General features: G+C 33.3%; 2 protein-coding genes across 2 annotated transcripts; both read left to right on the top strand.

The window, feature by feature from the left end:
- Positions 1-4,325: 4,325 nt before the first annotated feature.
- Positions 4,326-5,954, top strand: LOC144573544 (uncharacterized). The gene is made up of 2 exons (XM_078323329.1): positions 4,326-4,531; positions 4,948-5,954. Exons 1-2 carry the CDS (start codon positions 4,481-4,483, stop codon positions 5,683-5,685), a joined length of 789 nt encoding a protein of 262 aa, XP_078179455.1. The 5' UTR covers positions 4,326-4,480; the 3' UTR covers positions 5,686-5,954.
- A 6,342-nt stretch (positions 5,955-12,296) lies between these two features.
- LOC144573581 (dof zinc finger protein DOF3.6-like) lies at positions 12,297-13,641 on the top strand. The gene is made up of 2 exons (XM_078323362.1): positions 12,297-12,455; positions 12,770-13,641. Exons 1-2 carry the CDS (start codon positions 12,405-12,407, stop codon positions 13,505-13,507), a joined length of 789 nt encoding a protein of 262 aa, XP_078179488.1. The 5' UTR covers positions 12,297-12,404; the 3' UTR covers positions 13,508-13,641.
- The last annotated feature ends 13,243 nt before the right edge of the window (positions 13,642-26,884 follow it).

Raw genomic sequence — 26,884 nt, 5'->3', positions numbered from 1 at the left:
TTAATACCTCAAAAGAAAAAGTTAATTTTAAAAATAACCCTGCATTCTATTTTTTTTCAAAAGTAACCTAACCGCCTGGCCCACGAGCAGTCTCCTCTTTTTTTTTTAGAGATCTGAGTATTTTGATTTAAATAATTTTGTGAAGAAAATTTTTTCTTGTTTAGAGTGTATGCCAAAAAAATAAGACATTTGATAAATTTATGAAGTGATGTCGTAACTCTTTATAACTTTGATTTTATTTGTCAGTTAGAGATCACAAGTCTAAATATAACACTAATGAAGGACTTGACATTTATTCAAAAATTTCCAAGCTCTGACAGCTTGTTGATCTTTTTCTCTTTTTTCGATTTTTATAATATATATATAATATATACATATACATACACACACACACACACACACACACACACACACACACACACACACACACACACACACACACACACATACATACATACATACATATACACATACATATACACATATACATATATACATGAGTGTGACTAATATGCATTCGGTAGCACTTCGGCCGAAGTGCTACCGATTCATTTTCCAATTTTTAAAGTCCAAATGATCGATCCAAACCGTTAGATGTCATCTCCATATTAAAATGTGCTTGGAGACCAAATTTTACATTTTTTGGAATTTTTTTACTATTTATTAAGCCACTTTGAAAATCGCTGATCCAACGGTGGCATACCAAACAGTAAAAATCAGAAACTACCGTTGGATCAGCGATTTTCAAAGTGGCTTAATAAATAGTAAAAAAATTCCAAAAAATGTAAAATTTGGTCTCCAAGCACATTTTAATATGGAGATGACATCTAACGGTTTGGATCGATCATTTAGACTTTAAAAATTGAAAAATGAATCGGTAGCACTTCGGCCGAAGTGCTACCGAATGCATATTAGTCACACTCTATATACATATACATATACACATATACATATACACATATACATATATACAAAAAAAAAATTATAAACTCATTTTTTTATAATGTATGTAAATATATATATATACATATATTATATAGAGATAGACTAATGTGCTTTCGGTAGCATATGGGCCGAAATACACACGGTCCAAATTTGAAATTTCAAAATTCAAAAAGTCGATTTGAACCGTTCATCTTGTTCGCCATTTTTATTAATATGGAGAACAATATGAACGGTTCAGATCGACCTTTTGAATTTTCAAATTTCAAATTTGGACCGTGTGTATTTCGGCTCATATGCTACCGAAAGCACATTAGCCTATCTCTATATAATATATGTATATGTACATATTTATATATACATATATACATATATTATAAAAAAATAAGTTTATAAAAAAATAAGTTTATAAAAAAAATTGTATATATGTATATGTGTATATGTATGTATGTGTGTGTGTGTGTGTGTGTGTATGTGTATATGTATATATTATACATATATTATAAAAACCGGAAAAAGAGAAAAAGATCAACAAGCTGTCAGAGCTTGAAATTTTTTGAATAAAGGCCAAGTCCTTCATTAGTGTTATATTTAGACTTGTGATATCTAACTGACAAATAAAATCAAAGTTATAAAGAGTTACGACATCACTTCATAAATTTATCAAATGTCTTATTTTTTTGGCATACACTCTAAACAAGAAAACTTTTTCTTCACAAAATTATTTAAATCAAAATACTCAGATCTCTTAAAAAAAAAAAAAAAAAAAAAGAGGAGACCGCCCGTGGGACAGGCGGCTTGTTTATTTACTGGGCCGCCCGTGGGCCAGGCAGTTAGGTTATTTTTGAAAAAAAATAGAATGCAAGGTTATTTTTAAAATTAACTTTTTTTTGGGTATTAATAAAAATGGCCGCAACATGCCTCCTATATATTTCTCTTTAAGATGTCTTTTGAATATCTGACCTTTGACGAGCTCAACTATACTATTAGGTTTGAGTGCTTCAAAAAGTACAATTGAGAAAAAGAAACTACCAATCATATGCATTAACAACAGAGGTTACTTCAACCCTCAGAAAAATGGACAGTTTGATTCTTTTTAAAGTTAAAAGACTTTTGAAACCCCTTATTTTGATCAGATACTGTGTAGAACCTATTTTCCTATAATAAATCTAGATGAGTATATTTTCCTAAGGGATCAAGTTACAAGTTACAACAATCATTTTCTACATTTTCAATTCAAATCGTTGATCCAAACCGTTAGATGTAATCTTTATAATAAAATGTACTTGGAGACCAAATTTTACATTTTTTGAAATTTTTTTACTATTTATTAAGATGGGTACAAAATTCAATGGTCTGAATTTGACTAATTTTTGTACCCATCTTAATAAATAGTAAAAAAATTTAAAAAAAAATGTAAAATTTGGTTTCCAAGCACATTTTATTGTGGAGATCACATCTAACGGTTTGGATCAACTATTTGGACTTTGAAAATGTAAAAAATAGTTGTTGTAACTTGATCCCTCTAATAAATTTAGATCAATATAATAAGAGTGTTCCATTTGATCATGCCTTATTATACACAATATCGATCTCCACATGATAGCTTTCCTGACCTTCATTCTTGCTGTTTGTTGCTTTTTGGTTTTTCCATTTTTTTCTTTTTTGAAAAGGAGAAAACAATTTTCATACACAACATTTAGCATAATGGAAAGGCTCATATAGTAGATTGCAGTGTTGGAATTACAAGTTTGTGCATATCTATAATGTAGAGTACTTGGTCCTTAAAAAACCAAAATGGCACCATGTTTATGTCTGCAATTTTTTTTTTTGTGAGGAAGAATAGGAGTCATGCTCCTGTTTATATATATTAATCGCAATTTGTTACATGAGTTTTCAAGAATCTAAGGACGAACTGTGAACCCCGTATGTTACAAAAACAACAACAACAATAACAAGGCTTTATTCCAAAACAAGTTGGGGTTGGTCCTATGTGAAGATGTAACAGAAAAATTAAAAGAAAATAAGAAATTTGTATATAAATGTTGCTGCATCTATCCTAGCCATTTATTCTGAAAGCGACGTACATTGAGTCTGAACTTCTTTCTATCAATGCCTCTACTGTTTTATTATTGCCAGTAAACAATTCTGGCACATCGCACTCTCCAGACTATAAATATTGCAATCAGTATTACTGCTCTGATTTTCGCACATACATCTTTATCTATCAGACTATCAGAATCTTGATATAGTCCTATCTCCTTGCCTGAAAATTAACTGGTACAGGGAAGCATAATTTAATACGCACACAGACTGTGAGCCATTACTAATTGTGTTGTTCAGCAAGGGTTGAATAAGCCTCCTTAAGCCCCCTTAAACCTCATTTAGATTCCTTAGTCGACTAAATGTTTAAGATCTCACCGATTTCTTAAAAATGATTAATATTTCATGTCCGGATATTAAGGCACCTCTATCCCTAGTTGAGGCTCCTTAATTAGTGTCTATCTACGGGTTAAGACAACCGAACATGAGCTCCTTAGTGCAAATTAAGATTTAATCCTTACCTCCTGAACTCCTTAATGTATTTCAAAACTGGGATTTCAAAGCAAAATTCAGAGAGTTGATCTGTACAATATAGTGATGATTGCAAATATGAAATTTGACGAATTTTTTTAAGAAACATTATAATGCAATGACAGTCAGTCAACACACAGTTTTCTGTAATTTTTTCCCCCAAGTCAATTATCAAATCATTTGACCTTGCATCTTGTTTTATTATTTATTTATTTTCTTGTCTGAAATATGTAGTAGGCGCAGAGGCCAGTTAATATCATATCATATCAATACAAAAGAGAAGCTCAAGCCAAAACCATACAAATTAAATTAGCTAGGGACATTAGAAAGATTAAAGAAGCCCCCGTATGTACAAAGATGGGACATGGGAGGAATTTTTTTTTTTTTTTTAAGTAAAGGTCAGAGGTCAAGGCTTCCGGACTATTTAATTAATTAATATTCATAAAGAATTTTTATCTGAATTTCGGACATGCAATCTTCCACATATAAAGACTATTGTGTTTGCCACAAAATTAAAGGTTATAAGTTCTCCAAAGATGGGAGGAAATTGAACCCTAAAATTAAAGGCATTCCATCTTTGAATTTTTTTTGGCAATTTCTTTCTTTCTTGTTCTGATGTCGGGCGGGGGCGAGGGGGGGGGGGGGGGCGGGGGGAGGGACCTCAGGTCTCCAGACATGCATCGTTTTCTTCTATCTGCACCTTTTTCTTTGCACTATGCTGCTCCCACTATTTCACATAATTTTTCGACTAGTCTCTCTCTCTCTCTCTCTCTCTCTCTCTCTACCCTATAGACATAGAATATTGATTAATTATAAAGGCAACTTAATAAAGATAAAGCTCCTAATATTTTTCTTCTATCTTTACATATTATTCTCCACCATCTCTAAGCAGCAATCAACCTTTCTCAAAAGAAGAAAAAAGGAGACAAAAGAAGTGAAAGAAAGAAAAACAAAGAAAGCCTCCATGGCTTTCTCCTCAATTCCTATCCATTTAGATCCTTCAAATTGGAACCAGGTATGCATATCTAGGAGAATATACAAATTTCCTCCTATTTTTTGTTTCCTTTTTGCGTCACCTTTTATTTACTTTATTTCAATTCTTTCTCCTGTCATCTTTACAAAATATAAAGGAGATTACAAACCTAAAGAGAACAATTCACAAAAAGAGAATTTTCTATGTTCTTTGCAATGGCCATCTTTAGGTTTGTAGCTTATAACATGGTTAAGAGTTTCTGATCTTTAACTTTTTATTTTCTCAGAAAAATATCACAAAGTATTAGTATGTTTGAAACATCTAATAAAGCAATTGATCAATAAATTGCATCTCCCCTTTTCTGATGAAACATAGCTCTACCTATATATAGAATTCCATCTATAGGTGTACAAGAAGAGAAATCTCTTAATCTGTCTAACACTTCTGATTAACAACAGCAGCAACAACCTCATGCACCTGGCATGTACAGAAGCAACTCTGCAAGATCAGATTACAATGAAATTCAGCTTCCACCAATTGCACTAACACACAACCCGGTACCCAAGTTGTTCGCACCAGAACCGACTTCTCTTACCACAGACCAGATTCATCTACCTCGGTTGCCACACCCAGAATCTGGTCTGAAGTGCCCCCGATGCGATTCAACAAACACCAAATTTTGTTACTTCAACAACAACTCCGTTTCCCAGCCACGGCACTTCTGCCGCACCTGTCGCCGTTACTGGACACGTGGTGGCACCTTACGCAATGTACCCGTAGGTGGTGGGTCACGCCGTAACAATAAACGCCAAAAAACAACCTCATCCAGTGCCACATCAGCACGTGCTGGGAAGCAGATACACTTTAATGGTAATATCCATCACGTTGGCATTTCATCCAGCTTGAACACGAATCTTGGAGAATCAAATGTAGGGCTCGAACTTTCCGGAATGCAGATGCAATTCCAGCAGATTCCATTCACTGGAGCATTTCAAACTACAGATGTACTTCCTATTCAATTGGGTGCAGGTAGCTACCTGGGTCTTAGTTCAAAAAATGAAGGGCTTCTAGGTTTTTATACCAATACCAATGGGACCGGCATGGCAAGTAACGGACGTGGATCACAAGCATCTCTTCCAAGTTTCAATTCCTCAGCTTGTGGAAATGCAATCCAATCGTATTCTTTGTTCAATTAATTCTAACAAGTGCTTCATGAAATAAGGAACTAAGCTGGAGCTGCATGAATTAATGCATACATAATACTAGCATGTATCATAACCTTCTTTCAAGTTTTATTTGTATTGTGTCCAACAGCTATGTACGCCTTAATTTGTTTTATTGCTCTAGTCAAACATCAGAAGTAAACATGGTAATTATTTTAGAAGGATATGAAACATTAGTGTTCCATGTATTGTTGAATGAGAGAGATTGAATCTTAAGCGAGCAAATGATTGATGACCTCAAATCTAAGGTTAGAATTTAATTGTGGTGAAATTAATAGTTCTTTTTTCATTGTGCTAGTGTTTTTACAAGATTGATCACATCCATTCTTCGAGTGTTGTGTGCAATTATAAATTTGTACTTGTAATTTATATATACATATCTATAGGTTTTTGGTACTCTTTAATATGCATTTTTATTAGTGTTATATAAAATTTGCATTCTTCGAGTGTTATGTAATGTATTCAAATTTGACACAAGTCCTTTCTAAATAATTAATGATAACATCTGCAATTTTAAAATTTTAATTTGAGTATTATTTTGAAACATATGTATCATAAGAGTTGGATGTACTGTAAAAGTTAGATGTACATTAGAATATCTTACAAATTTTATGATCGATTTGCGATAAATGGAGTATTTGGGATCTGCCCTCAAGGATAAACATATACAATGCAATGCTGAGCTAAGGTAAAGCATTTGTTATGGTGAAAATAGAGGGAACTTAATTATGATAGAAAATGTGAAAAAATTTCCATGTTAACTCATAATTGATGTCATATATATCCCATTGTATTAATTATTGGAGACTCATGTACGCCATATTTTAATCCAATAAATTCACCAACAATTATTTTAACTACTAAAGAAACTTATTAGTTCAAAATGCATGAGCTCTGCTTAAATACATGTATTTTTATTGTAATTTGAGACATTTAATGAAGTTCACTTCAAAGATCAATCTTCATATATTAATACAGGAGTACTCAAGATCAATTCTGCCTATGTTTTGTTGTATGCTTATTCCAAATTTTCTGTTAACTCAGCAATTCAGTGTGTTAACTCGGCAATTTGGTACATCCTTTTTATTTTGCAATTGACAAGATACAGGCTGCCAGTAAACGGACATGTATCCATATTTCTTTTTATCAAAAAGCTTAATATCCCCACCAGCAGTACAAGTAGCAAAATGCATGTGTGAGGGAATCTTGTATACTCTTTTTAGTTCTCTTGCTTTCTCTGTGATCAAGGATGCCAGTGTATCTCTCCTTTTCCTTTTGAATATCCATATAGAATAATTGTAGTTGCAAGAAGCTTAATTAGGGTTACCTTTTTCTGCTATTCAACTTCTGCATCCACACTCGTTTAGCTTTAATACAAACTTTTGCCATCATCCTGCATCTGCCACAAGATGAAAACTCCTTATGTTTAAATATATTATATTAGTTCTAATATATAACTCCTTATTTTTTCACCAAGTGCATGAAAACAAAATTATCACATTTTCTATCAAAAGTCTCCAAGTAATATAATGCTATTGCATGAGATTGTGATGTATTTAGTTGTGTTGCTTCATATATATTTTTTAATTATCTCAAAGATGACAAGAGCTAGCTGTATGAAGCCACCAGTACACTTTTAAAAGAGAGGTTCAGTACACACACAATCCAAGCAGGAAGACAATTTCGGCTTAGTGAAATAATAGTGAGTTACAAATTTCCGGATGTATACATATATGTTAGATCCACTTTTAAATATACATAGAAAAATTAAGCAGGATGGGTTGTGATCAGCGCTGCTTTATATAAGAGTTCTAGGACAGGTTAAGCAATTGTAACTAGGTCGATTAGCTCTAGTATACAATGTAGATATTAGTTTTGAACTGCTGCGACTATATTAGATGTTTTATGCTAAGTAATTAATTAGACGCAAGGCATTCAGTAATTAATTCAATTAGCTATCGGATGATCGACATGTAATATAATAAGTTATTTAATTAGCAGTCATAGAACCCGTTTAGCGACGTTTTAGTGGGGATAGAAGCTATACTGGTAATTAACTTATATTGCATATAATTTAATGTTTTATATATACTTTTATTGTTAGCAGCATCTTTAGATCATAACGGAAAAAATAGCTAGTATTTAACATAAATAACGAACAAATAGCGGGTATTTAATTAGCAGGTTTTTAATTAGCAGAATTTTCTAAAAATAAAGTGTTTTTTAATTTTTATTGGTATATAAGCCCTATTTTGTTTTTAATAAAGTGTTTTTATTGTGACAAGGACTATGTTTAAACTATGAATGATTGAAATAATTATATTTTTATTATTTTAGTTAGTTTTTATGTAATGTGATACTTAATTTGACGTAATTAATATTAGACAATCCCAATTTACTTATAATTTTTTATTTTAATGTAAAAATATTTTACTTGATATTGCAATATGACTTCATAAGTTCATATATATTTTGAGATCTTTTATATTGTATTTCACTGCCTACAAATCTAACAATAAAGTCGAAAATATATTATTTCAATTATGAATCCATATATAGCTAAATGCTATGCAAGGTAGAGTATCTGTGAGGGTAAAATGTGACTATCCGCGAGGGTATACCAACATAAAAGTATTTTTTTTTCAATTAACAACGGTAGCATCTGCGAAGGTATACCGGCAGTATCCCTCACGGATACTCTCCCATTCTTGTATGCATGCTTACCGTTATGAATTTGTTATATGCTAATTATATTTAAACCTTCGAGCTAGTATAATAAAAAAAAAATGTGGATTCATACAACCTTTCTATGATAGTTTTTTACTAAATTAAAACAATCTGAAGATTAAAGTCGCCGATATGTTATATTAAACGTTAATTAGATTTGGGAATAATTAATTAATTGTACGAATTTCATAAAATTGAAAGTATGTGGCAATGATTTTTGCGAATAATTGTACATATGACTGGGCCTGTTTGATTACTTAATTGAACCGAACAAATTAATATAGTTGTATTTGGGCTCAAATAGAATTGAAATTGTCATTGAAAAAGAAACTAGAAAAAAAATTTCAACAATATATATATATATCATGACACCGTAATATATACATATTGCCAACTATATATTCTCTGAAATAGGTTCTCTTTTTCAACATTGATACTTAATTATAATTACTATTTTAATCATTTTCTCCAATAATTCTCCCTCTATATACACACACACGTTGTTGTTAGTGGTTTTAAATGCACACTAACAATTTTCTCCAATAACTAATAATATCCAATAACTTTTTTTTTTTTTAAGGTTAGTGCTTTTAAATGCACACTAACAATTTAATTGATAAAAAACGGACTTATAACAGATCAAATGACCCTCCTTCCTAGATCTAATTAAACTCATTTATTCTCATGAAATCACTCTAATCAACTAATCACACTTATCTACTCTAAAAAACACCCTATTACTTCTTTCTCCATCTCTATCTACGATCGGATCCACTTTCGTCCGATAACCGTCGCACTCAGACGGCCGGATTGCTCACGCTCCGATCAAGATGGGAATAAATACTTTACACTTCAAGCTCCGACGATACCGGACTTTTGACTCCCATCAGCTCGGCTCCCTCCCCTCTCTCTCATTCTCTTCTCTATTTGAGGAGATAGAGACGAGAGAGAGGGAAGGATATCAATATGCCGGAGAAGAAAATTAGAAGTGGGAGGAATCCATATCCAATAATTTTCATATTTCTCATTTCTGTTTAAATAAAATAAATAGGATCAAAGTTTCTGAATTGCTAGTTCTTCACTTGACCATGACGGCCGCCTCTTCATTTATTGTACCAACAACCCACCAACCAAAATTTACTACTGGAATTTTTGCCGAAAGACAACATGAAAAGTATATTTTAACATAAAAATTTATTAGCAAAAGAACATAAAATATTGTGTGTGTGTGTGTATATATATATATATAGTAGAGCTGAGGCACACGTACCACACATTTGTATTTGTTTTAAGATAGACATGAATCCAATATATTCGCATAAGATCCGGTATAAATTGCACAGTGAATAATTTTAGTGAAATAGGCTGTACGGAATTTTTTTTTGAAAACTTGGTAGTAGCTACCAAGATTCGTGAGGGGGAATCAAACTCTCGACCTTTGGGTATAACAACTCTAAGACATTTTTCTAGCCAATTGTGCTACCTCTCCTTTAGGCTGTACGAAATCTTAGTACCGGTAAAATTGCCGAGGATCCGCATCTCTTCTTTTTTTTTCTTTAAGATTGGCGGCAATTGCCTGCCGCTAATGGATATATTGATTAAAAAAGTTATTTACATGTAGAGAATCCGTTTTCAAGAGCAAGTAGTTTTGATGTGGATGTCTGAATATATTTTACGGGATTGTTTTGCAGGGAAAAATAAGTTAGCTATCCAGGGGCCAAAAGAAAACGGTATCATATCTAGGGTTCAATAATTAGGTTTTTGTAGATATAATCAAACTAAATTATTTCCAATAAAACAGTTTATTTAGTTCGGTTTGGTTTACAAATTATGATATTTTGATTGTGAAATGTTTACTTCAAATATTGTGAAATGCACATTTAGCTATTTTAAAATGTATATTTGACAATTGCATAATATATATTTATTGTTTGAACTTTTACACTATAATTTAACCTACCAATAAATTTCACATCTGTCAATTCAATTTTCTTGAAATGTTAGACAAAAGAGCTGGGGAAATATTTAGGAGTACGGATTTGGAGGAAAAGTATATATAATATTTCATAATTAATAGAAACAAAACTCTATATAGAAATACATACTATATCCTATATATATATATATATATATATATAGGACTTGGCTACGGTGCTATGGGTAGCTAAGAGGCCTCCCGTGCTACGGCTCAATATTCGACTTTTCAAAATTCTAACGGTCAATCCGAACCGTTCATCTTGTTCTCCATATTAATATGTGCTTGGAGACCAAATTTTACATTTTTTTGAAAATTTTTTACTATTTTTTTAGATTTATTGAAAATCACTGTTTTTCAGACAAATCTGGACCATAAAAAACAGCGATATTCAATAAATCTAAAAAAATAGTAAAAAATTTTAAAAAAATGTAAAATTTGGTCTCCAAACACATATTAATATGGAGAATAAGATGAACGGTTCGGATCGACCGTTAGAATTTTGAAAAGTCGAACATTGAACCGTAGCACGGGAGGCCTCTTAGCTACCCATAGCATATTAGCCAAATCCTATATATATATATATATATAATATGATGTATTAATTAAACTCAACAAAGTCAGTGGTCATTGATCATAACAGAACTTAGTTGCCTAAATAATAATTATAAGATTAAATCGAGAAATGAATAATGGAATAGATCGAGGTTCAAAGATCTATTTAATTAATTAGCATTTTCACTGCCAAATAATAAAAATCTGCTTGATGTTTCATTAGTTGTTCAAAACATATGATGATTAGTCAATATTAGATCTATAAAATTTGTCCAGAAAACGAAATTATTATAAAAAATACATTCAGTTTCCATATTATAAAGATAACTTAAAAATTAAATTCTCAATTCTCATCTCATATTACAAAAATATTACAGTAAACTGGATAAAACATGGAATTCACATCCGTTGAAATTCTAAACATAATTTCAGAGACCTGCAATCCCATCCTCTGTCTATCTCTCTCCTCTCTCTTTTTTCTTTGATGAGCGAGAAAGAAGAGGGAGGAGAGAGATAGACAGAGCATGAGATTGCAGGGTCCTGAAATCCTATTTGGAATTTCAGCAGATCCGGACGCTAAAACATGAGCTATATATACACAGAGGCGGAGGCAGTAACATCAAATGGTCAATTGACCCTCATTTATTTTCAAAATTTATGTATGTATATGTGATTTTATGTATAGTTAATTAGGTCAAAATGTTACCAATACTGTAAAATTGACCTTCATTTGCAGTATAATTTTTTATATATTGACCCCCATTCATGTTTGATCTTCATAGTACAAAGGTCTAGCTCCGCCCCTGTATATACACCCGGGGTAAATGAAGAAAAAAAAATTAAAAATATAAAATAATTTCAATTCTACAAAGTTGTTGTAGTTATGGTGCTGGTCTTGTTATAACAACTTAAAAGTTTTCATCGTGCCGGTCCAGTTCAAAGAAAATTAAAAGGAAGAAAGAAAGAAAGGTAGTCTAATAAAATAACAAAACACAAGGAAAGTTAAAGCGAGCCCAAGTTACCACAGTTAAACACTACTCTTAGGTTAATTAATAAAAGAACAAAAAGAAAAAGGTAAAGTTGAATTGGAAGTCATGTATTTTGTTTCTTTATTCACCTTCCCCTCTCTAAAAAGGAGCATTCACCAATCCTCTATACAATAATTATTCATATAACCCTATTTAATTCTTCAATCTGAAGTCTCTCTCTCTCTCTCTCTCTCTCTCTCTCTCTCTCTCTGGACACTGATAGAGATGGAATATTAATTACAATATAAAGGCGAATGGAAATTAAAGACCAAAAGAAGACGACCCTGATTTGTTCTCATTAGAGATATGATTCTCCACCATCTCTAAGCAGCAATCAACCTTTCCCAAAAGAATACAAGCAAACCAAAAAAGAAAAAGAAAAAGGAAGCAAAGGAAAAGAAGACTCCATGGTTTTCACCTCAGCTCCCCTATATTCAGATCCTTCCAATTGGAACCAGGTATACATTTATAAGGAGAATATATCGATTTTCTCCCTTTTCTTCTCTTTTTACACAATCTTTTTCGTCTTTATTTCTTTCTTTCTTTCACTTGCATCTTTATAAAAAGATTGAGATTATATGCCTAAAGAAATGCAGGAGAGAACTGCATGTGACATTCAATTAAACATGCCAAGCATAATTCAAAATAAGGATCTCTCTCTATGTTTTGAATATAATAGTACAACCTAGCCAAATTTTCTCTCTCCTTTCAATCTGATCTATACATTAGATATATCTAATGCTTTCATACATGTTATTCTAATAAACTTCAGCAACCGCCTCGTGCTCAAGATCAAGCACGCAATGATTTCGGTGGTGCAACTGGGTCACATAATTATGCACTTCAACTCCCACCTGACTTTACACTTGCATCCAACACAGGATTAAACCCAATTGCAACAGACCCATCTTCTCACACCGCAAATCCGGTCGGTCTAAATAAGGCTCCAATAACTGAACCCGGTCTGAAGTGTCCCAGGTGCGACTCAACCAACACCAAGTTCTGCTATTTCAACAACTATTCTCTTACCCAACCACGCCACTTCTGTCGTGCCTGTCGCCGATACTGGACTCGTGGTGGCACGTTGCGGAATGTACCGGTAGGTGGTGGTTCACGCCGCAACTGCAAACGCAGTAAAGTGACATCTTCCAATTCCAAATCTACACGTGCAACTGGGAGAAAAAACTTTCCCAGTATTCGTCAGATCAGCATATCATCTCCGGGCTCAGATCTTGGAGCAACAAGTAGTGCAAGGCTAGGAGCTCCCGAAACACCGATGCAGTTGAAGCTGCCTCAGTTTCCTTTCATTGGGGCTTTGGAAACTGCACTTCCAACTCAACTAGGAGCAAGTAACCACTTGGGCCTTAATATAAGATATGACGAGCTTCTATGCGGCAGTAATGGCGCTACAGGTGGTGTTGGTACCAGTGCTGGAAGTAACAATAACGGTGGATTCCAATCAGGTCTCCCCAGTATTAACTATTTTTCTCATGAAAATATTTTTCCCTAGTATTCTGCTTATTCTTTTTCAACTGCTCGGAGAAGAAGGAATCATGCCAATAGCCAGTTATAGACGCAAGTATTTATGAAAGTGTGTATTTTATGAAATCAGTGTTGATATTTAGAAGCATTGGAGTGCTAATGTGTGATATTATCATTCTAGTTATCTGATTGACATGCAAATGCATGGTTAGGGTTCTATAGCTTTAGTGATATACGAGTTTACTTGTATACATGCATGGAGTGGTATAAGCAGTATGAAGTATCTACGTACGTATAGTTTGCGGATTGTCATTAGAGAGATATACAGAGCACGATCATATAATAATATGATCATTGAAAGAGTATCAATATAATTTGATTTTATATATGCTCTTTCTTTTTTTCTTTCAATTGAATTTAGACCTCCATTTTCTTGTTTGCCTTGTGCAAAAATATAATTAAACAGACGTGTATTATCAATTTATGATGACTTAAGATCATTTCTTGGAATTCATATTAATTTATAGGTTAGTTTTTAGTTAGTGTAAGTGTTGACTGTCTATATAACAGTAGAAGAGATCTTATGGAATGAAGTTAGGTTTGAATTGGCATGATCTTATCAACTGAAACCCAAAAAAAAAAATAGAATATTTAATGTCGTTAATTTTAGCTAGCTAGCTCATAATGCGAATCAAAGGATCGTATATATGAATGTATATTATATATATCAGAATTATTCTAAAGTGTGATTAACATCCTTTAAACATGTTGGCTCAGCTTTAGCTTAAAAATACTTCATTGCATGAAATGTGTTTATTGCATCAAAATGTATATATCTAGCTAGGTTATTGAAACATATTATAATTAATATTGCAACTTATATATATACGTTGTAATAAATTCCCTGCAATGGGATTATGTTAGGTTTCCTAAGAATAAAAGAGAGAATATTATGAGAAAGCTTAATTGTATTATTTGAACTTTACTATTACATAGAGTACAAATTACATAATTTATAGCAAAATAAATTTTTAAAAAGAGAACCCTATAAATGGCACGTTCTAAAATAATATATACTAAAATACTAAATTCTTCCTCCTTAATATAGTCTGCCAAGCATAGCCTATTATTCCTGACATCCTGCTACATCAAGTCTAGTGAAAATATATGATGAGATGAGAGGCATACACAACAATCCTACTCTTGACTTGAAATCTCATCATGAAATAAAAGTTCTCTATCATCTAATCCCTCCAATATTGATCACGCCAATTTATATAGTAAAAATCATTACTTTTTTAGTACGAAAAATTGTAGAAAAGTGTATGCAAAGTGCCCATTTTCCCAAATTATTCACCACAAACATGGTTTTAGGCTATTTTAGCAGGTTTTAGATAAAGTTGCGAATTTAGGCTGAAAACAAAACAAAAATGTCATATTTAGGTCAATTCTGAAAAAAGCGTCACAGTAGGGCATCATATTGAGTATGCAAACACCTCACACGAAGTGTACAACATCCAACATGGTGAAATTCACTGAAATTCGGCTAAGTGCAGTGCCTTGCGGTATAACCTATACCGTATGCGGGTAAAAATCAATACCGCACAGGTACACAGATCCAATCTATGGACTGTCTAGTTTGGATGAAATCTCGGCCGTTGAGCAGCAACTTTCTAGAATGATGAATCTACAGATGTGGCAGGCCTTGCTATGATTAGAAGTCTACTTTTAGCGCTTCATTTTAGGAGAGAATCTATGTTTAGAGCCTCCAAATATGGCATGAGAGGCTAAAATTGGCCTTCATTCTCTCCAAAACTACACGCTTAGGATTACTATATAAACCCCTCATGTAATAGGATTTAGTGTACATGTTTTAGTTGTGTAATTTCATAGATTAGAGCTAGAGTTGGAGAAGGGAAAGCTCTCGGAGTCCAAGGCGGAAGAAGAAGGCGTCATCTAAGGAAGATGTTTCTCTAGATTTTAGGTTGTGTCTTTCTTATTTTATTTCTTCTTTTATTTTGTCATGGCTTTGAGTAGCTAAGCTTCTCCTCTCTATGGTTTGGATGTAATGAATTCTATATTATCTCTTTATTATATTTATTTTTCTTTTATGTATATTTGAGATTTTGTTATTCTTTTAATGTTATTGAAATATGTCATTGCATACATAGTTATGTCTACTATATGCCAATGTCCTCCACATACCTATAGGTGTTTGTTCGCATAGAAGTGTATCACAAAGTTTCAGTATAGCAAGTTGTACCTTTTAACCTTAAATACGCTCTTCGGTTTAGATTGCAAGTGTACAATCCTATCGAGTAGTATATCGTCAGGTATCGATCCACAGGACGGTTCAAATTTAAACTGGACTCTACTTAAATTAGTTAGGTACTAGAAGTGAGAAAATATTGGTTTGATTTGTTTAAGTTCCTAAATTCAATTTTAAGAATTAAATGACAGAAAGTAAAATTTGGTTTTATCAATTAAAAGAAAGGCGTTTCGATTTCATCTTCAACTCTACCTCTCAGCACCAGACACGGGGCGTATGGGCCTCGAGTTAATACAGCATACATCTATTTCTGCGTTGTTTCTTTGTGTAAGGATCTACTGACCGTACCTAATGTTCCTAAACCTCAACTCTCGTATGTTGGCTTAATAAACTTGGTAATGGAAATGCAATTTCACCTTCTTAGGTTTCCAACCCTAAACTTTCGTTTATTAGTATTCAACCTAAGTTATTTGTCAGGTTTACTAAAGGCACCCATTATCTCACGATAAATGGAAAGGTTCACCTCAAAGTTACTATTTGGCTTTTGAAAACCTACCTCAAATACTTGGTCTGGTTGAAAGAAACATCAAGGCCAAATTACTAGAAGAGATGCTATAGACATCTAACAGTAGACAATCAATAATCATTCAATCAATTTCAACCAAGCAATAGAAATAATACTCAAACAAATAAACACAAATATCAACTCAGATCCAAATAACATGCATATTAAAACAGAGTTTCAGACTACATCATAACCCTAGAAACTAAATAAACTACTCAGACATGATCAAAAAGCAAATAAAACAAGTGAGAGAATAAGAAATCATGATAAAACCCGAAGAAGACAAGTTCCAAGCCGAGCCTCCTCTCCAAAGATTGCTTCCAAAAATGAGAGATATCTCCTTCTTCCTGCTATCTTCCCCTTATTTATAGCTATTTTGTGACTTGGGGAGCAAGCAACCAAGGATAGAAAGTGAATCAATCGAGATCTCATGAGATATGACAATAAATTCAGCTGATGCCTTTCTAAAATGATTTCTGTGATTTGAACATTACAAATTCTGATTTATAACCTTCCTAGAATTGTAGATCTCATTGTCCTCTTTCCAGCAAGCTTTTATTTGCCTAAAACGGAGTTCGTATGACCAAGATATGGCCAAAATACGAAAAGATGTCGAATGTTGGAATTTCCATATTTGCCCTGTCGGCTTTCTGCGCGACCCGCATCACAACTAACGCGACCCGCTTGGAGTCTGCGCGGCCCGCGTCCTGCCTCTGTTTATGCTATGAGCCAAACTTCAAATAGGCATAACTCATTATCCGTAACTCTGTTTTCAGTGTTCTACCACTTTTCGGAAAGCTTACGAGAAGATCTATAATTTGCTCCATTTCCTGTAATTTAAATAGACTTCGGCAGTAACTTAATTAAACTAAATTAACCTAAATGCATGGAAATTGGTCAAGTTATTGATATGAAACCCTAGGCAAAAGTATACATATTTCATGGTCATCAGTGTTAAGTAATTATACCTCGGTGTGAGAAGGGATACAAGTAAGTACTATAAACACTTTAGCTAACGAGGCTTGGCAGCGGTTCAAAGACTAGGGTTAGAACCCAGTGGGCTCCCTTGGCAGGAAATAGATTAGATATCATCTCGAATTATAATTAGGAATTTACTTATTACTTGTAATAAGTAGGGTTTAGGGTTATTACTTAGTGAGTAATAGGGGAATGTGATTAATTAGATTAGTATGAGTGGTTCAATTATATTACATCCTGTGATAATCTAAATTGTCCCCCACAAGCCGACCTTAGAGTTGGAGAACCTTTCAAATACACATAGAATTGAACCTTAGCATCTGTAAGGAATAATAGTACCAGTATACGGCTCTGTCTGTGGGGTGGTCTATACCGCATACGGTAGTGACAGAAGGCCGTAAATGAGTAGACATGAGTGTCATAAATATGTATTGAGATAATTGGAAGGATTTCATCTAAAACCCTAGAGGCTCTCTATTCTTGGCTTACAGCAATTAGCATCTCCACCTATATCCTTGCCAGAGTAAACTGTAAAATCACCCTTTACTATTATTATTATTAATTATTTATTAAGTATACACGCTACCCAAACAAACCCAAAGAACCTAGACTAGTGTTAAAGTTGTTAAATACTTAAGATCTATCCCTCTGGATCGACACCCGACACTACTACATGGTAGGATTATGTGTTTGTAATCCGACAGAATAGAATTAGGGTAACTAAGTATATATTTATATATACTACAAGTTAGTAGTACTCATTAGAGTCATCAAATATCCGACAATAATAGCAATTATCTTCCGTACATGCCAAAGCACAAAACTCATGATGTCAAATATGGTCGAACTATATCATCTAAATCAAAAATCCTTAAACATCCAAAACACCAAAATACCAAAATATTTGATCCCCAAAAGCACCAAAATTGGAATTACCATAACACAACTACCATCACAAAAACTACCAGAAAATCATCAAAAATCTGAAAAACACTCGCCATAAGTACACTCTGTATATCGGTGCGAGACAAACCTGATGTAGTTGTACAAATCGGAATTCATTGTGTTATTAATTAAGATTTAAATCCATGATAACATAACCATTACCAACCAAATTAAACACCATTTCACCAAAATTGCCCGATTCTGAAAATCCTCCAATAACCAAAACACACTAAATCACCCAAATAACTAACCACCAAATCACCAAAATTCCAATTAACCAAATTATTAAAAATTGGAATTACCCGAAAATCCTGGCCAAAATGTGCATATGTCTGATCTTCGGTCTGAATTGACTTGGTATATAACTTCACAAACTGAATTCGAAAATGGTCATGACGTGGTCCAAAAGAATCAACTCACGTGACTTGGTGTATGCTCTGACTAAACAGTTCAACAAGAGGAATTTACAATTAACAATCGGTGTTAGTATATCCATGAACTTAGAAGCGGAAGAGGAGAGGGATCTGGATTGACAGATCTTAACAACAAAAACAAATATTGAACTTCCTCTTCTTCTTCTTCTCCTCCTCCTCCTCCTCCTCCTCCTCCTCCTCCTCCTCCTCACCATGATTGAACCCTTTTTTATCTCACCGAGCTCTGATATTAATTTGTTAGGGTTTCCTAAAGGATATGTGAGAAATAAAAGATAAACAATATTATGAGGAAGCTTAATTGTATTCTTTGAACTTCACTATTATATAGAGTACAAATGACATAATTTACAGCAACATAAATCTAAAAAAAAAACCCCTTATAAATGGCATGTCCTAAAATACCATATACTAAAATACTAGATTCTTCCTCCTTAATATAGCCTGCGAAACATATATAGCATATTATTTCTGACATCCTACTAAGTCAATCTTAATGAAAATATACGATAAGATGAGAGACATATATATACAACAAATTATTTGGTGTAGTGACTAGTAGATTGCATTTCTAGCTAACTATTTTACTTAAGGCATCAATTATTATTGGTAGAAAGAAAAAAAATTGGTCCATTAATGGCGGTTTAAATCAATGTTTTAAATGTGGTTTTGTTCATACATGTGAAAAGTCATTTCATATCGCATATATAGTATGCATCCGCATATACTAATTTATATGTGGAAGCATATATGCGGTTCAATTTAAATAAATTGTAGTTCTATATTGTGATTATGTAAAAGAAATATATATTAGTAAAGTCAATTAGTATTATAATTGCATTGTAACCTAGTGGTTGTGTTATTGGACACTGTCCTATAGGTTGGAAGTTTGATTCTCTCCAAGCGCAAGTAATTTTTTGGAGCTTTTCCTACAAAATATATGTTTGTGGATTCTTTGCAACTACGTAGCAATGCATATATGGGTAATATGTTGGATTGTGCCATAATCTACTTGTCTGTTTGACTAAATTTGCAAAACATATATTAATTAAATTTTACAGTGTTCTTATCTTGAGATGTTGTGTAGGTTCATGACTATAGAGAATACAATACACACATCAAGGATGAATGAACAATTACAATACTTATCAAGGATGCAGTCATGAAGCACTGGGCACTGAACAGCAGAAGCATCATCTCAAGTTTATGATTAATAATCTGTAAAATTAGTAAAATAATTTTGAGATTGAACTAAGTAAGGCCTACCGTTGTAACGGTCCAGTGACTGTTACAACAGATAAAATAAATCATTTACCCGTTGTATGACGGATTAAATCAGGGGCAACGGTCTGAAACGGTTGGTACCCCAGAATTTCCAGAGGCCGACCGTTATGTGATCGTTACAGCGGCTAACCTACCATTAAGGTTAACTGTAGCCAAACCCACTGTAAGTTGACCAACCGTTATAAGGGTCCAAGAACCGTTATAACGGTTAAGACCAAATTACTTAATTTTGATCAAGTCTCTATAAATATAAGCTAAATCTGGGTTTGAATTATTACTCTAGCCGCCTTTAACTTCAAAACACGAATTTTCAGATCTAGAAAAAACTATTGTTGCTTGTGCACTTAAACTTCAATATTCATATCTAATCTCAAACTTATTCAACCAATACACGACTCTTAGAGTGATCCTACCAAATTAACCTTTACACTTACTCACTTGAGCCTTTGTTGCTCACTCTTTGAGACTTTGTTACTCGCCTTGTTGTCTTTGAGCCTTTAGTGCTCGTGAGCCATTTTGTGCTAGGACCGTGTGATTTTTTAGAAGATTGTAAAGGGTCGCTGGTTCCACCTTGTACTATTTTCTCATTGGATAAAGAAAGGCACGCCATCTCGAAGGTCGCGGGTTCTGAAGACGTAGGCATTAGTGCCGAACTCCGTAAACAACTCTCGTGTCAAGTGTCTTTAAACTCTATTCTTTATTTTATTATTGATTAGTTTAGATTCAAGTTATTAGAGTTTCCACCAAGAATAACTTATAGACACGCTAGATAATTTAACTTAGAATAAAAATTTAAGAATGCCCTATCCCCCCTCTAAGTGCCTTTGTGATCAACATAATATGTGGCTACATATTGAAATATGTGTTTGTATATGCAGATTGCATGGTGAAAACCGCACAAGATCGACTGCATGACATTTTCACAACGAACTTTTCCGCATATGCAGACGCATTTAAAAATTAACTTGCTACAAGAGTTTGCCGCTATCTGTGATAGTAAAATTATTTAATGGTGTCATATTGTTGTGAATACTTTTGTTGGTAACAGCGATATCCTCGGAAATGACAATATATGTCAGCTTACACTCAGCAATAGTCATATTTTACCCTCGCGTATATATAGTTGCAGATTATTGTAATTAACATTGATTTAATCAATAGGCATATAAATTGATGCTACAATAATTTCGTTTTTTATTTAAAAATAATAATGAACAGAACTTAATTCATTCATGGCGTGGTTTTATAATGCACTTTCGCAGAACAAATCGAATTTCTACAGTTGTATACTACGACCGTAGGGGCATTAATTGTAGCAAAAGAAAATAGAAGTCGAGCATGCATGAGGTATATTGCATATTGTTATATAGTCATGTACAACGTACTCTAGAATATTATATATAGTTGCAGATTATTGTAATTAACATTGATTTAATCAATAGGCATATAAATTGATGCTACAATAATTTAGTTTTTTATTTAAAAATAATAATGAACATAACTTAATTCATTCATGGCGTGGTTTTATAATGCAATTTCGGCAGAACAAATCGAATTTCTTTACAGGTAATTACTCGTTACGAGAAAGGGGAGGTAGCACAATTGGCTAGGAAAATGTCCTAGAGTTGTTATGCCCAAAGGTCGAGAATTCGATTCTCCCTCACGAACCTTGGTAGCTACTACCAACTTTTCAAAAAAAAAAAAAATTACTCGTTACAGTTGTATACTACGAGCGTAGGGGCATTAATTGTAGCAAAAGAAAATAGAAGTCGAGCATGCATGAGGTATATTGCATATTGTTATATAGTCATGTAACGTACTCTAGAATATTATATATATAATTGGTTTTAGTTTGTAGCAAACTGATCACACAGTCTGACACGAAACAAAGCTCCTTAAACAAATTAAGAAAAAGATCGAAAGAACAAAACCGAGCTAAGGTACAACCCATGTAGACATGTGACAGAATCTGATCATGGTTCCTTACTTTCTCTGGAATCAAGGAAATTAGTGATATCTACATCTGTATCTGTTCTCTGTTCTCTGTTCTTTCTGTCTAATGTGGTTCTGATCTCACTTTCATCAATATTTGATCTGCTAATAAAAGAAACATGTGTACAGGTGACAGAATCTGATCATGGTTCCTTACTTTCTCTGGAATCAAGGAAATTAGTGCTATCTTTTTTTTTTAATTAAAAATTAGTGCTATCTACATCTGTACCTGTTCTCTATTGGTTCTATCTGCAAATGTGGTTCTTATCTCACTTTCATCAATATCTGTTCTGCTAACACAAACGCACATGTTAAGCTGTGCAGTCAATTGCTGTGGAACCTGTTTGATTAATTTATTCATTGATGTATGTCATTTAAACTACTAATTAGAAGCACCTGATTGAAAAAGACATCTTAATTAAAATATGTTTCTTTAAGGAAAAAAATCCGAAGTATATATTGCTTTATATAGAATATTCCAATGATAATGAATAATGAAGTTTTCCAACAAGATTCGTGCACAAGTTAAATCTGATCCAGCAATCCATGATGGTTACAATATCTTCGAATGTAACAGGGAAACCGAGCAAGAATGCATCAATTGAGGGACCCAGAGAAGCGCTCCACACAAGTCAATTGGTACTAAAATAATTCGAAAAGATATAAATTTTGTATGTCAACGCATTACTTATATAGTAAATTAATTTGAACGGTTTGAATTCATCGTTTGAAGTCTATCCAATAAATTTTAGAATTGATGTCATATGACACTGATGTCATACTAAGTCGAATTCTGACATACCTTATTGATCAGATGGCTTATTGTTTCGTTAAAAAGATGTTCTGGAAATTTTTCTATTTCCTATATATACAGAAATATTAGCCACCCGTTATATAATATAAAAAATATGTTGGTGCGCACTACTTATCTTTATGTACATCAAAAAAAAAAAAAAAAAAAAAAAAAAAAAAAAAAAGGAAAATGCTTACTTTTGCTTACTTTTGCTTACTGATCATTCAAAGTGATTAGAAAAGAATATAACTGTCCAATATTATTGGCGTTGCATGTGTTGTTCCAAGAAGAACTGCTTGCATTTTCTTTTTCTTTTTTTAATGTTTGTTATGCTATTAAAGCATATCAATCCTTACAATTACAAAAAATAATATTTTTTTGCCACATCAACAACTTTGGCGATTATTTCTCAATCACTTCTATATAAACATTTCAATCTCTACAATTTCAATGTAATTTTAATTTGTGAGACATTAAATATTTTAATATATATATTTTTACATCATTACAATTTATTATGTCACATCTAATATTTTCATGAGGAGGGTTCAAATGCCTCCATTTTTTGTGCCTCCATCATGCCTCCAATTTAAAAACTTAAATAACTCAAAATTTAAATTATAAATGTCAAAATAAAACCGTTAGATGTGATCTATATTATTTTCTCTATATGCTCATAAAATATTATCACATTTCAATTTTGTTTTTTATGTGAATTAATAAGTTGAAAAATCAACGTCTAGAAATTATCCACATAATTAGTACATTTTTTTACAATCTCTTGATGACAACCAAAACAAAGTTAAAATATCGTAATATTTTACATGTGCATAGATAAAATGATGTAGATTATATCCAACGATTTTATTTTGACTTTTAAGTTTAAAATTTTTAGTTATTAATGTTTTTAAAAATGGAAGCATGATGGAGGCACCAAAAATAGAGGCATTTCAACCCTCCTCTATTACATTTAAAGCAATTGTAAAAGGTAATTAATGTGGCATTTTTAGCAAGATTGCTAAATTAATAATTGTTACACATTTCTACAATTGAAATCGAAATTTTAATTCTAACATCAATGGAAAGGAGGTCATGTTTTGGATAGATAGGTGGATGGGAGAATGTCCTTTAAGTGAATTATATCCTCAGTTGTATTCAGTAGCAACTGACATTGGTAAATATGTAGCCTTAGTTCAAGATTCTGGTACTATTAACTTGATTTTTAGGAGGCAACTAACATGGGCACTTAGGGAAGAATGGTGTAGTTTAGTTTCTCATCTTAGTGTAGTGCAATTGGATAGTGATCAGGCTGATACTTCAAGTTCGAGATGGAATAATAATGGCAAATTTACGGTACACTCTTTCTATATTTGGCTTGAGCATGGAGGGATCCAAAATGTTACTTTTGATACTATTTGGAGAGCAAAGATTCCATTTAAGATTAAAATTTTCTTGTGGCTTGTTAAGCAAAAATAGATTCTAACTAGAGTAAATTTGAGCGAACGAGGTTGGTCAGGAGATGTAACTTGTTTGTTTTGTGGGACTCCTGAAACAATAGATCACTTGTTTTTGCAATGTATATTTTTTAGAACAATTTGGAATTGGATAGCTGATTATAACAACTTTACTTTTGATATTATGACTATAGAAGAATTGTGATTTATTGATGCTTTAATTACTCTTAAAGATAAGTATTTGATCGAACTTGTGAGAGGGGCAGTACTTTGGGTTATGTGGTTAACAAGGAATAAACTTTATTTTCAGGGAATTCGTACTTCTCTTAGATCTATAGGATCTCAAATTATTTCTTTAGCACAATTTTGGATGAAATCCAAAGGAAAGGGGTACTATTCTTACATTGTCTTTAGTTCTACCTACTAATGTGTTGGCAACTACCTGCACAGCGATGCAATTGACTGTTGTCTTTGATAATTTTCTATTGCAGGAGGAGAGAGTAGCTAAAACAAGTGATTTAGAGAGTCAGCTTGAGGACGATAGTTTCCAGAAGGAGAACATAGTAGAAAAAGTGGGTTAGAACCAAGAAGTTCAGTAGCTGCTAATAGGTTGGGTGTTAGTGGTGTTTAATTAGTTGGTTGTTTTTCTTTTTTAAGGTTGTTTGATGTTAAGCAGTTTTTTTTTGTAGATATTTATAGGAAAATGAGATGGTTGTTCATATGCTTGTGTACTGTTAGGTTGTTGTCTGGTGTCAATTTGGTACCCAATATTCTAAATTTGTAGGTTTTGTTTGGGTAATGAAATATTGGTGATGTCAATCATTGCAACTTTTCTAAAGGAGGACATATATCAATGGTCATGTGTTCTCAGTGCACCAATGACGACTGAACAAATATTATGTACAGAGTTGTTTTTTTTTCTTTTCATTTTTTTGAGATGAGGTACAGAGTTGTTTTAAGCTTTATTGCAGTGCTATGTGTGAATCAAAAACAGTCCCGTAAAAATATGTACTCCAAAGACATACCTAAAAAATTATAATTGAAAAAAAGATTCACAAGAATACCTACAAGTATGGGACAGTATATGCAAGGGTAAAATATATTATTACTGAGGGTACACCAACGGAAACATGTTATTTATGAACGTATCGGTACTACCAGTGTTACGTTACGAACTTTTTACAATTAAATTCAAATAAATTAAAAACAAGAATCAAGTTAATTGTGCTAATAAAATGGAAGTTTAAACCTTAATTAAGGTTTCCCTAAATAAGTAGGTTAAGTGTGAATCGAAACCGCGTCGAAATTTCGAGATTTTGGAATTTTATAGGCTCAGTGCGGATGGGATTGACCCACAGTGCGGGTGGGTGCATCCGCACTCATACAATTCTGTGTTGGTCCAAAATTGACTAAGTACTGAGTGCGGGTGAGTGACCCGCAGTGCGGATGGGTCCAGCCGCACTCATGAATTTCTGTATTGCACTGAATTTTCCTGAAATCGGCTAAGTAGTGAGTGCGGATGAAGTTGACCCGCAGTGTGGGTGGGATTCATCCGCACTAGGCTCGGATTTTCTTGAATTTGGTCTGAAAACTTTCTAAGTCCCGAGTGCAGGTCAAGCCACCCGCAGTGCGGATGGGTGCATCCGCATTCAGGGTAATTTTAACCCTAAAATCCAAATCAAAGCTTCTCTCTCTCTCTCTTCCACCATTCCCCATTTTAAGTGATTTTCGTCCAAGAGAGAAGAAAAAGAGCTCGTGAGTTTCCGTTTCTTTCAGACTCCCGATTGTTGCGAGAAATCGAGTTTGGAACCGAGAAAGCAGCCGAGGATCTCTCCGAACCCTCCTATTTGGTATTTCTTTCTCTCTCTATTTCTTTCGAAACCTCAAATTTTCTCGATTTCTCAGATTCTCATTTTAAACCCGAGATTTGTGTTCGAATTGCTCGAGGACTAGTTCCTCTACACTCCTTACTAGTTTGTTTGTCAATCTTTTTCCCGATTTCTTCCGATTTGTGAAATCTGATTTCTAGGGTTTCTAGGGCATAATCGTGATTTGATTTGTTTAACCCGACCAATTAGACTTGTAATCGGTAGGGTTGCCTCCTGATCGTGAATTTTTAGAACGTTTAACGGTTAATTTGAGGTTTTGACCAAATTAGGGTTAACCAATCGGTAAATTGATTTGATCTGAGAACCAAAGTAATAAAACGGTGATTGATTGTTACCAAAGTGAAATGGTATATGGCTAGAGGGCCTAGATGCATTGGTGCACCGTTATATGAGATTTTTAATAAGAAAGAAGGAACCGAAAAGAATTGATTTGGGACTGTACCAACCCTAAGTAAACGTATAGACCACTGAACCCGAATTAAACCAAGTATATGTATAATATAGGTGTAGGCTCGGTCGAGCAAGAACTTGCGAGACAATACGAGACGTCCGATCCTTAAATTAAGCGGTACGCTCGTCATACTAAGGTGCGGGATTCTTGGACTTGTTTGATACTTTATTTTCAGGAATTAAACTGTTTATTCGTTTGTCATGTTGAATATCATTGATTGCATCACTGAATTGTGTAGAGCATTTGCATCGCCCAATCAAATTAAACTCGAATTGATCTGAATTGAATGATTTGCATGTTGGTATGGTTATAGGTAGTATCGATCTATCATGATCTGATTTTGATTGAAAGTCA

Source organism: Carex rostrata, chromosome 21, assembly GCF_964058835.1.
Source record: "Carex rostrata chromosome 21, lpCarRost1.2, whole genome shotgun sequence".
Classification (NCBI taxonomy): domain Eukaryota; kingdom Viridiplantae; phylum Streptophyta; class Magnoliopsida; order Poales; family Cyperaceae; genus Carex; species Carex rostrata.
This window is presented reverse-complemented; position numbering and strand designations above follow the sequence as displayed.

What these genes read in the sequence shown, in the direction of transcription:
- LOC144573544 (XM_078323329.1), top strand. Translation starts at nt 4,481, where the DNA reads ATGGCTTTCTCCTCAATTCCTATCCATTTAGATCCTTCAAATTGGAAC. An exon ending in ATCCTTCAAATTGGAACCAG is followed by an intron (nt 4,532 to 4,947) that starts GTATGCATATCT and finishes GATTAACAACAG; the next exon opens with CAGCAACAACCTCATGCACC.
- LOC144573581 (XM_078323362.1), top strand. Translation starts at nt 12,405, where the DNA reads ATGGTTTTCACCTCAGCTCCCCTATATTCAGATCCTTCCAATTGGAAC. An exon ending in ATCCTTCCAATTGGAACCAG is followed by an intron (nt 12,456 to 12,769) that starts GTATACATTTAT and finishes AATAAACTTCAG; the next exon opens with CAACCGCCTCGTGCTCAAGA.